Here is a 12,858-nt window from a genome sequence, read left to right as displayed (position 1 = left end):
TCCAGACCACAGCAGATTTAAAAATGGGGGTTGGGGAGAAGCTAGATTAGAAACAATAACTAATTTAGTAACAATGAGCACCTCTAAAGTCTAAAATACCAATGCATGCCCAAAGAACCAAAACTTCTTAGAGAAATAGCTGATTATAGAATTGAAGTAGGAAATATAAAAGAAAAGTGAGCATCCTGTCAATCAGAAAGCAAGGAAGTCATCAAAGATCACTAGGATCAGGACTCAGGAGTCAATCTGAAGATGCTCTTACAGGCCAAAAATGAGAAAATCTGAGCATCAAAAAGTAAAGTAACAGTAACAGACAGAAATCCATCAAATATATAAAAATCCATAAGTTTCAACTTAAAGGTACAGAAGACAAAGAAACATGTTAAATAACACCAAAGCATACAATCGGCACTTGTGTTTAAAAAAAATTCTAACAAAAGGTCTAGTTTCAACAAATTGCAAAGAAAAAAAGGGGAATTACAGATTAAAAGACGAGACATAGCAGCCAAATGCAATGTACAAATCCATTTAAATCCCAATTTAAATAAACTACTGTAAAATGACATTTCTGAGAAAACCAGGGATATTTGACTATATATTTGATATTAAGAAATTACTGTCAAATTTTAGGTCTGACAATGAAAGAGTCCTTCCAAGAGATAAAAACTCAAATATTATGGGTGATATTTTTAAAAAATAATAGAGAGGAAGGGGTAAAGCACACTGACACTAGGTGACAAGCAATAGTAAAGACATTACAACTATAGGGTCATTTAGTATACAGAGAAAATAGCCCTACACAAATAACTCTTGAAGGCAGCACTGTATTACAGTACAGAACCATGTTTAATGCTCATAATAACCAATATCAGTCATCAAGAATAAGTTAAATTATGTTCTATATACACAGCCTACGAAGAACAGATGTTAAAATAATGGAATATGATACATTAAAGTTTATATTTATACTTGCTGAAAAAGATAACAATATTTTAAGTGGAAGAAAACAGTTGATCTCGTTGCTTAAACATATTTCCTTGTACCCGACCCCCTCACACATACCACCTAAAAGTATCTTGCTCTAAGTTAATTGCTGATTGTTTAAATATAGAAATATGACAGCAAGAAATATAATCCTGAATGACTTCTCATTTACAACAAATACCTTATATTAATTTACATTAATGGTCTAGTCCATGTGTTTAACACAATGTTTAATTGTAAGATAAAATATGCAGTTACAAAATTACTAAAGAATCATAAAAAATATTCACTAACTTAAAATTACTTAATTCAAACCTGAACCATAATTAAAATTATATAAAATACATATGCATGTTATTATGGGCTGAATTGTGTACCTAAATCATCTCATTGTGTCAAAAAGAAAGTCCTCAAAAAATGATGGGAACATGTCAAAAGAATGCAGAAGTCAGTGTGAATGGACACCCAGTAGCCCAAATGGTGCCAATTTGAGCTTCAAAATAAATAGCGATGAACTGTACTGTCAGCTATTAAAAAAAACAGGATACCTGAGTCCATACAGATAAAATTTACCGGTAAATTGAAGGCCTGATGAGGAAGAGAATATTTACGAAGTTTAAAAGCACCACTTACAAAATACTTATTAATTACAAAGATTTTTTAAAAAGGTAATTTTACAGTAGAAAAGCCTAGCAGACACCACCTTAATAAAGTGATCAAAATGGACATCACAAGTAATGGGACAAATCTAAATCGTGTGACACCTGACAGGATACAATGAGACAAAACACAGCTTCGCTTATGTGGCATTTGTGCCAAAGATACGTAACTTGAATCTAATAAGAAGGAAACATCAAATTTAGGAAGTGTACAAAACAACTGGCTTGTAATCTTGCGAAGTGTCAAGGTTATGAAACCCAAGGAAAGACTAAGGAACTGTTCCATATTGAAGCCAACTAAGGAGGCATGACCACTAAATGCAACATTTAATTCGGAATTGGATCCTTTCGCTACAAAAGACATTAAAACAATTAGCAACACCTGAATGGGTCTGAGGATTGGTAACATCAATTTCCTGATTTTCTTGGTTGTAGTAAGGTTAGGTAGGATAATGTCCTTATTTATAGGATAATCAAAAGAAAAGTTAGCAGGTAGGTAATAGATAAGCCATCAGTTCAGCAACTTAATTCTGAAATCATTATGAGCATTAAAAAAACAGACACCCCATCTCTTTAGCTAGGTAAAGGCTGCAAACATATGCCTACAGAGGCCAAACAGTAAATACCTGAAACAAACCAGGTGTTAGGTAGGGACTGAGGCTGCCTACCTGAAACACCACTTAGTGAATATATACATCATCTGGAATGCAAGCCCTAAGTAGCAAGATCATTCCATTTTTTGAGAGAAACCAAAGATCCAGATTTTTATGTGAAATTTCCCAATTTTTAAAACACTCAAAGGGGCCAAAGAAAACATGTCTGTTGGCTAAATTTGAACCACAGCTGCCTCTGGCCCAGAGGCATGTTTCTCAAACTGAGACCTAAGGATAAAAGGAAACCACATGATATACATGGAACATATTCTTGGAGCCACAGTTTATCCAAAGAGTTTGTCTGGAATTTTCTAGGACAGCAGATATTTCTATATTTTTTAAATGCTGTATTATGGGATAGAATGCAAAGTTATGATTTTAACTTTTCATTTGAAAATAATTTCAAGCTTACAGAAAATACGTTAAGAAAAATATATAAAAATCCATATAGTTCTCCCAAATCCACCTTTTATTAACATTTCGGGCATTTATTTGTACAAGAGGATCCTCCCAGCCTCCTTTGCTCCCACCTTCTATATATATATACAGCTATGTATACATATAGACATATATATATACATATATAAAACACGCATACATATTACATAAATTTTCCTGAACCATATAAGTAAGTTCCATACATCATAGCCCTTTCTTTATTCCTAAAAACTTCAGTGTGTATTGCCTAAGAATAAAAATATTCTCTTATATAACCTTAAGATAGGTATCAACTTCAGTAAATTTAACATTGATGCAATGCTTTTCTTTAATCTACCATGCGCATTCTATTTTGCCAAAGTAATCCAATAATATCCTTTATAGCATTTTCCCCTCTAATACAAGATCCTGTCCAGGATCAGATATTGCAAGTAGTTGTCATGTCTCTTTAGTCTCCTTTAATCTGGAACATTTCCATAGCCTTCCTTAGTTTTATAGCATTAACTTTAACAAAAAAAAAAAGTAGTCTCCCTATCCTTTTAAAAAATAGGATTTTCCTCATTTGGAGTTCAATGTTTCCTCATGATTAGATTCAGGTTATGCATTCCTGGCTGGAGAACTACATAAGTGATGTGATCTTGGGCATCACCTTCAAAGGCACACAATGTCCACTGGTGCTATTTATTTTGATCATGCACTCAAGGTGTTATCTGATTTCACCACTGTATAGAGTTACTATTTTTTTCCCTTTGCAACTAATAAGCAATACATAGGGAGATATTTAAGACCATGCAAACATCCTGCTTTCATCAAAATATCTCTCTATATTTAGCATCTATCGATGATTCCTGTCTGAACCAATCCTTATTATAATGGCAGCAAAATTATCATATGAATTTTTAAGTTAAACAGACTCCAACTTTTGGCTACACTCCCAGATCCCTTAGGTGTAAACCTCTTCCACTTGAGGAGCACTACAGTGCAATGGTTTACGTGCAAGGCTAGAAAAATCAGGTGCTTCTTCCAGGAAAAAAAAACAATGTACTTGAGCCATGTCTTAAAGATAGATTTTACATAGCTAATGAAGTAGAGAACCAGTCAAGACACAGCCAACTTCATCAGCAAAGATAAAAACACAATATGGTAAAAATCCTTTTGCACAGTAAATGACACACTCCAGCCTATTATCAGTTTTATAAAACCACATTTCTACACGTTAAATTTGCCTCAACTACACTGATTCTAGAACTACATTATTTTTGCTGCTGATATTAACTAAAATCATACTCAAGATTCTAAAACCTTCAAAAGCAGAGCACACAACTTATTATAATTATTTGATTATGTATCCACTTTTCATGTATGTCAGCCTCCCACTTCATCTCTCAAAAACAGGCATTAGCCACTAAAAGTGTATCTTTCATCTGATTGTGACCCACTGTAAGAGATAAATTCTACGTTGCAATACTACGGCAAACATATAAAACTGAAGTTTCTTGAAGAAATATCATATGAAGCACCAATATTTTATAATCTTTCTTCCTTTCCTCTTCTTTATTATTTTTAATGTTGGTCTTACCCCAAATAAATTGACTTCTAAATCTATAATAATAGGTCATGGACAAGTCCTGCACTTGAAAAACACTACCCCAGAATCTGGCACAGAGCTCTTTATCAGACATCTAACACAATCTGGAATAAAGTTTTCACTCACTTCAGGAGAAATCAGAAAACTAAGAACAACGTAATAAGTAATTTTTTAAAGGACTCTATTCTGAGATTGTGTACGATAATTTTTTTGGTCTTCAAATGTTATTTCTTCTATGAAATAATGGTGAAAGCAAAAAGTTGTTAGGTTAATAATTATATACTGGTCCCCAAATTTACTGGAGCATGAAATCTCCACTGCTCTACTGTAAGATTTCAAAGTGTAAGTCTTCAACGGGTTTATAATTTGGCTAGGGAATAAGACAATTTTAAGACTTATTAATTACTTCGACCTTCTAAGAAGAGATTCTGTGACAAGTGCCCTAAGAATGTTCCTATGTTAAAAGTTCAAGGGTAAAAACTTTGGGCTGAAAATGAAAGGGAACAAATAAGGAAGGATGTTTAGATAGGCATATTTGAGTTGGGCCTTGAAGGGTACTGAGAATAGTCACAGGGATGAAAAAGTACCAAAAAAATTCAGGAAATATGTTAAAAGAGTAGAAAGAGATAATGAAGGACCTTGAGAACAAGGCTAAAATGTTTGAATGTAGTGACTAAGGAAATGGAACAAACTAAGAGAGTGAATGGCACCATCAATGTGCTGCTTTAGGAAGGTTTTTTTCTAATTTTAAAGTCAGACATTTACACAATCCATGAAGTGATCCCCACCCTGAATGCTTTAGGAGGACTAATTTGAAGCCGCCCACCCCCAAATAAATTGGACAAGTGGAGGTTCTTGAGGCTACGTAATAATCCAAACAGGGAATAGTAAATATTTGAACTGTGGTGGTGAAAAAGGAAAGTAAGGGATGAGAAGGTGACAAGAATTGACAAGTCTTAGAAGAGATTTTAATGTGGCAGGCAAAAATGGCAAGGAATCAAACATGATTCTGAGATTTCAAAGCTGGATGTTATGTACGGACAGTGGAAAAGAAGGAAAAGCAGCTGATTTGGCGGAAGAGTAGTTCAGATTCAGGTATGTTAGATTTGATGCACCAGCTGGATTATGAGAAGTCACGAATGGGGCAGAGAAAAGAACATTGAGCTCTAGCAGAAAAATCTGAGTTCAAGTTAAAAAAAAAAAAAAAAAGGCTAGGATCCAATGAAAAACCCAGAATGCACATGTATACATAGCATGAATTTAACTATGTAAAAAAAGACTAAAAACAAGTATATCAACATGTTAATGTCAGATGCATACAGATGAGCTAGAAAAAAGATAATGCATTTTTCTTTCATTTTTTGTACTGTATTTTCCTTTTTTTTTTTAAATATGAATACAAGCCTGACAAGTTAGGCTCTCCAACCAAAAAAAAAAAAAAAAAAAGAGGAAAAAATCTGGATTCAAATAGTCTTTAAAAAAATGGCTACCTCTCTGAACTTCGGTTTCCTCATCTACAAAAAGGGAATCATTTCTTCTCTCTCCAGGTTAGTGTGCAGATTAAATAAGATAAAGGTTTTCATAAACAGCAATATACAAAGTTAAGGCATTTATAATAGTCTGTGACAGCTCAAATTATAGGACATAAGATCATACACAGATGTTAAAATATACTATAGATTTGGATATCTACACACTGAGGTAATAGCTGATGAAGTAGATTATTTTCCTTAGACTTTTTAAAAGTCTTAGAATCCATTTATTTTAAAATAAAAATGTTCTCAAATTTCTTATGAACATTTAAGTTTTATGTTTTAGAAATGAACTCACATACATAAAATTAATATAGTACTTTTTCCACGTTACTGAAATTTAAACACAGGCAAAAAAAAAAAAAAAAGACCTAGTAATATTATTCCCTAATATCTGAACTGCTAAATAAATAACTTCATTGTTTTAAAAAAACCAGGCTCTACAGAGATAAATTTAGCAATCTGCAAATGTTCTCTCACAAGTTACATGCTTAATACATTGCATGGTATTCTAAACGGTGCTTTCCCCCTACTCCCACTACCATTTCTGGTACTTTACTTATGCTTAAACATCTTTAGATATCTATTTAAAATCAGATCGTAAACTTCTAAAGGGCAAGCAGCATGTCTTATATTTGTCCTTCCCCTAAGAACCAAGTACAGTACTGGTCACAAAAAAAGGTTAATTCATATACATGTTAAGAAATACTCTAGCTAACTCATGTTATAGATGCTGTAGTAACCATTTAAGAGTTACTATTCATGTCATGTTATATAACTTAAGCCTACCTTGAGCCCTACAAGAGACAACCAGTAAGAAATTAAATGGTAAGAAAAAATTCCTCAAATGTTATTTCATAAGAAACATTTTATGACTAAATATATTAATGCTTTAGACTAAATTAATATGTAAAAATCACACGCTGTTCTTTTAAGAAAGCAAGAGTATATATATAAGAATCATGGTTCTACTATCGTGATGTTAAAGACTATTTTCTTAAAATAGTTCATAAATTGAAGCATATTGCTACTATTTGTTCATATATCCTGCACGCAGAATGTTATGTTTCTTACAGATATTAATCCTACAGTTTCATTCATTAGAATTTTTCTTTAAAAAGTTTTTGAATTTTCTTTTGGGTTTTTTTAAACCTTCAGAGCAGAAAGTTAAAACTGAAATAATTAACTAACTGTATGCTTCCTTTAAAGTGCAAACACCTACTAACCTCTAGGTGAATTCCAAGACAAAAGTATTAAAATTAAAGCCTTTATTATAAAAAAGAGACTGCTGAGATGAAGCCTGAAATGCACCTAACCCCTGCCTTATGAAACTGCGTTACTAGTTCTCGACTTTGCACATATACCTGAGATTTAAAATATATACTCTATATACATTTTGTAAGTGTGTGTATGTGTATAGTTATATAGTGAGTTAGAGGCAGGACATCAAGATAAGATTGTTAAGGGTACTTTCCCCCAAATAAGTTTTTAAACTGTTGTTTCCAAAGTGCTGCCTTTTAATTATCATAATTCGTAAACTAAAAGATACTAGCCCAAGGGAAATTCCAGAGTACAAGCACCTGCCAGCCAAGTTGCCTGAAATTCACCAGCTGCAGAGATTAAAAGCATCCTTTAGTTGTTTTTACGTAAAACAAAATACGACAGGTATATATATTTCAGTGTGGCACATATAACATGACCAATCAATCACTTAACATTCTCCTCAGTGATTTCAAAAACCACTACTAACAGTTTTAACTGCCATTTTAGAGAGCTTATAAAATGCACATTATAGTGTTTCCCTTATCTAAACACTCATCAAGGGTACAGTTTAAAAGTTTTTCACTTACAAAGTGATTCGCCATGATTCCCTTAAATAATCAGTTTCTCTAGAACCATTCCATTTATAATGCGCTCAACTTTTCTGCTTATAAAAATATAGTTCTCATTTTTTTCAAGAACCCATTTAGTATATAAAAGGAGATACGCATGTACAGTTCCTTGAGAATAAACACTTTCAATACTTGTGACTCCAGAAGAACTACACATATTTTGAATTCTTGTTTGGTTAAATAATAGTTTTTAAACATCTACTAGAATACAAATGCTTGCCTTTACATTCATGGTTCTCTTGATGATAAAATAAAGATCAATATAACTCTAAGCTCTAGACTAATGAACTGCAGGGAACAGAAACAAGCAATTTGGCAAGAGCTGAGCAAAGCTCTGCTTAAAGGCTACCAGTAAAAGACACCAGCACTACCCCTCCCCCACTCCAACTCTTTAAGGTTTCAATTAAGATGGGGCCTAGTTTTACTCTTACAAGGGGGACAGAAAGAGAAAGCACAGAACTCCTGCTGAAAAGTATCTTCATCTGGAGTAGCTCCAGAAATACTGACAAGAATCATTTCTTTCCTTCTCTGCTGACACAGGTTCTTCCCTTTAGAAACCAACATCATCTCTGTTCCTGATCAATAACGTATGTAAAGAAAGTAAAGATTTCATTAATATACTACCCAAAGGATGGCATTAAATGAGTAAGAAAAAATTCAACATCAGCTCTAACACTTTATGAAACCTGGGCACCCCAACTGCAATTCATCTTCATCTTTCAGTCTCTCAGATAAGCTGCTTTATGAACTGGATAACAAGGGATAAAGTTATTTAATAAGGCATGTCCACAAAATAAATTTAAGTGCCTCCAACTGTTAAGAAAGGCTCCCTCAAAACACTTAACAGAAGATGAAGCTTTGGCAAGCCTTCCGAAAGTCCCCAAAACTAACAGGAGAGAAGTATAACAGCTGATTCTGTGAGTAGCCACTACTCCTATAGGGTGAGGAGCCAACAGTGCAGAGACAGGTCAGCACCCCGCCCCATCATCCCCCACCCCCCGCCCAAAATCCCCTAAGACTCTACCATTTTTGCTTATGATCACCCATTTGTGATCACATAAGACAAGTCTTTCAGTCTGATATAACTGGCAAATAAATCCAGGCATGAGGCTATAAAAGGGGGGAGGGGCAGTGAAAAGTTGATGCCTGTTTCAAAGGAGCCCAAGAATGAAACCACCTCACTATGTAAGGAATTATAAGACATCAAAGGTTAGATAATGGACAACAGGTGCCTTTTGGAAGGAAAGAGTAACACTCAGCGTCCTATTTTAGGATTTCACAAAGCACTCTAATTAATGTGTTTTTTTCTTCTCAAACAAAAGGCCCAAATTATGGTTTTTACTATTTACTACTTATAATGTGTCCATTACTCTTTGACTTACTTTTTTACTTTAAAGTATCCATCTAATCCCAACATGTCTGAATAAAGTATGGCCTCAGGCCAGATCACGTACTGATCCATGAACATGAACTAGGGATTTTGCTCAAGAAATGCAAAAGAAAGGTGTCTGAATACAAACCACCTCCAAATAAAATACTCAAAATACAAAGCCAGCAGCAGGTATCACATAACTACAGTATCAGCCAAAGCAGAAACTATTTCTCTCACCATCATAACAGGAGAGCTCAATCTTTACCAGATTTCAAGGGCCTCAAAGAATAGTAATTCCAGACACAGGTTATGGGGCCCTGAGTACCAGCCTTAGCTCTGATTCCCTTAGCCAGTTACAAAATTTACTACCTTTATTTGGGTGAAAGGGAACACTGAAAGGATACTTTAGCCTACTTAATAACCTCTTCTCTTTTCCATTCCATAAAGACAACATATTCCAAAAATGGAGAATCTTTTCTTTCCCTGACAGAGGCCCCCTTTCCTATGGATTCACCGGGCAGGATTACTTCTCCCCAGAATGCTTGCAGAGCCAGAAAATACTTCTGCTTTCACTCCTCTTAAAGAGGGTCCCCCAACACAGATGTACCTCTTCCTTTCCTGTATTAGGCAAATGATGCTTCAATGTTTCTGGTTCTCTCCACCACTGCTAAATGTTCAGAGAAGTGGAGAGAGTGAAAGGAAGTCAGTTACTCTAAGAGGTACTTAAAAGAAATCTCCAAACTTCAAGTAAAGACTGGGGGGTATGCCCCCTTCCTGAAAAGGGAATGGGGATCTCTATACCAAAAAGGAGCTTCTCTGTGGGTAAGGGATATATCCCTACTCGGAAAGAGAGTTCGGTATGTGGAAAAGGGAAGGAATGTTGTACTGTGAAAAGAGGGGTCAGGGTTTGAGAAAGGGGTGTCCCAACCATGAAGGTGGGTTTGTGGGGGGGATCCGCGAGTGTGCGGGGAGAAGGGTACCAGCTATTGGAGCCTCTGAGAGAAGGGGTTCCCATTTGGGGGAAAGAGGGCCAGGCACTGAAGGGGGCGCTGGGAGCAAAGGAGGGGCTTGCTGAGGGCTGGGCTACGGGGGAGGGGTTCAGAATCCACCGGAGTCTGTACAGGGGCGGCAGCCTCGAGGGGAACATGTGCAGTGGAACTAGTGCCATCCCGAGGGGCAGGGTGGAGAGCAGGGCCTGGGCTGTATGTAGAAATGACAAGGTTTCCACCCTGCGCAGGAGAGGGAGGATTCCCTAGCCGTACTCACCGAGGCTACCGGCGAAACCGTCCATCTTGCGGGGAAAGCGCCGCGCTCGGGGCTCAGCGGGGCGGGCACTTCATTCAGCGGACCGGCAGAGTGGCCGACGCGGAGCCTGACCCACTCGCGCTTCAGGTCGCCTGGCTCGACTCCCAGCCCCCGCCTCCGTCGTCCTCCTATCCGTCGTCCCGTCTGTCCGCCCCGGGACACTTAGCCGCGTCCGCCAGAGCCACTTCCACGTCAGGTTGAGAGCCGCAACGATCCGCCGCCTGCCCGGCCTCCCTCCCAGGCAGCAGCCGCGAGCTCCGCGCCGCGCCGCGCCGCGCCGCGCCGCGCCCCGCCCCCGCGCCCGCGCGCAGCAGGAGCTCCTCCCCCGCGCACGCCGTCACGTTTCCGACTCCGCCTCTCACGTGACGGCACGGAGGCGGGGCCTTGAAGACCCTTCTCACCTTGCCTGTGCTTTGGATTCCTTCTACCTCGCGTGGGCAGATGTCTTCGTTTGCGCGGTGGGCCTGCTGAAGGTCTGGGACTCTTGGGTCTGGAAACTGGTTCCGAATGGACTGGAATAAGGGGTGGTCTCTACCCTGGGACCCTAAGAGCATGGAAGAATACTCTCTCATCGCAGCCCTTGGAGAGGCCGCAGAGGCCCAGAGGAGCCCAAGTCTGGGCCGCCCCCTTGACAGGAGATGGGCACCCCGTGGGTAATAGGAAGACACAAAAGAGATAACCAAGTGTGGAAAGGGATCCCTTCTTTCCTGGGATCACCCTCGCCCCACTTGGGTGAGGGACAAATAGGAGCACGTCTTCCTTACTAACTTAAGGCCACCACTGCTACAGCTGCAGGACCCAAGACAGATCAGTAGGAAGGAAAGTTAGTGCTGGACAGGACCCAAGAGTTCATCTTGTCTCCCCTGTAGGGAGGACACTGAGCCTTAGAAAGAACATGACCTGCCCAAAGTTATGGAGCCTGGTAGAAACAGAGCAAGAACTCGGGCTTCTTAACACCCCTGATTTCTTTTCCACCAGGAACGCAAAGCAAACCCTTATAGGGAAGATCAGAGTATTGCCTACTAGGGAATTCTAACAAAAGATTAAAATGAAGCCTGAATTATAGGCCTAACTCCATGTGACTCACAAGACGAGTGTCAAGTCGCTAAATTTATTTGGGCCTCACTTTATTCATTTGCAAATGGGAAAACTGGACTTAAAACACATACATATACACAGCCTTCATCTTCCTCCTCCCTCCCCCACCCACCTCTGTTCACCATCCTCCTAAAGACCTTCCTGTGGTTTCCAAAGTCCCTACTGGGACTTGGTTGTATAGAACAAAATAATAGTTAAAAGAGGAGAACTTAAGGTATGCAGGAACTAAAATAATCTGTACAATAATAAAGAACTAAGCTAGGGAGGGGAGAATAAGTCATTCTAGAGAGAGTTGCAGGAGAGGGACAGTTGAACAAAGGAGATGAGAAATATGAGGTAGCAATAGTCATAGTGATAGGGACTAAAAGGAATTATATGGTTATATGGTTGAAAGGATTGTTAAACATTTTGTTGCTGTCTGGCAGTGTACTTTTCCCCTTTGGTGCCTCTTTTAAAATCTTTCCTAAAAATCTAAATTATTTTTCATTTCTTCTTAGGATATCAGATCTGTGTCTTCCAAATACCATACTATGTGAAGACTGGCCATAAGGCAGCCAAATATATTCAGGTTAGAGACTAACCTACTTCAAAATTAAATTATTTACCCAAAGTTTCTTCTGCTATGCCCTTAAAAGTTTTGATTCTGACAGTTGCTCTTCTGTGTCTGCCTGCAACACTCTATGTCTTATGTCTATTAAAATAATATGCCTGTTAAAATATTAGGAACTTGCATTGATATATTGGTTACATATGTATATTTTTAACTCAAGAAGGATCCACAGTTTGTGGGGCCTGAAGCTTTTATAATTGGGCCCTTTTGAGAAAAATTAAAACAAAAATTACAAATACAAAATAACATTAAATAGAATATTTATTTAGACTGAGAAAACGCAGCAGATTACACATTTTTAAAAGCCTGCAAATACTACAAACATTACAAAATTGAAAAGTATGACATTTAATTAACTACCCAACATAACTCCAATACTTTTTTCCTAAATTTCTTGGCTGCTTACTCTTTGATTATCTCTTCATATAACAATAATTTTTTTTTTCTTACTTGATATCCTTTGCTGGGATCCTGCTATAGGACAGGATTTGTGCCCAGGTGCTTTTTACACATAAACCCATTTCAGTGTCATAGCAAGCTCATGAGATCAGTGTTATGAATATCACAGTGATTTTTTTAAAAATAACTTTTTAATGTAATACAAAGATAACTTTTTAGTTTCTAGCATGGTTGATCAATTTGTCTTTATTATTGACCATAGGATGCGTAAAAAACCACTTCACACATATAATACAGGCTGTTTGTAGTATTGCTCCAGGAATTCTGA

At 37.4% G+C, this 12,858-nt stretch overlaps 1 protein-coding gene across 4 annotated transcripts in view; it reads right to left on the bottom strand.

The window, feature by feature from the left end:
* EML4 (EMAP like 4) overlaps positions 1-10,706 on the bottom strand; it is a 130,172-nt gene extending 119,466 nt beyond the window's left edge. For 3 of the 4 annotated variants that reach the window (XM_016142247.2, XM_036224759.1, XM_036224761.1), the window contains exon 1: positions 10,385-10,705. In XM_016142247.2, coding sequence (XP_015997733.2) covers positions 10,385-10,409 — 25 coding nt within the window. In that variant the 5' untranslated portion in view covers positions 10,410-10,705. Of the gene's footprint in view, positions 1-10,384 lie in introns of all 4 variants that reach the window. The other variant, XM_036224760.1, reaches the window with a different exon arrangement.
* Positions 10,707-12,858: the final 2,152 nt, after the last annotated feature.

Source organism: Rousettus aegyptiacus, unplaced genomic scaffold (assembly GCF_014176215.1).
Source record: "Rousettus aegyptiacus isolate mRouAeg1 unplaced genomic scaffold, mRouAeg1.p scaffold_m13_p_7, whole genome shotgun sequence".
Taxonomy (NCBI): Eukaryota; Metazoa; Chordata; class Mammalia; order Chiroptera; family Pteropodidae; genus Rousettus; species Rousettus aegyptiacus.
This window is presented reverse-complemented; position numbering and strand designations above follow the sequence as displayed.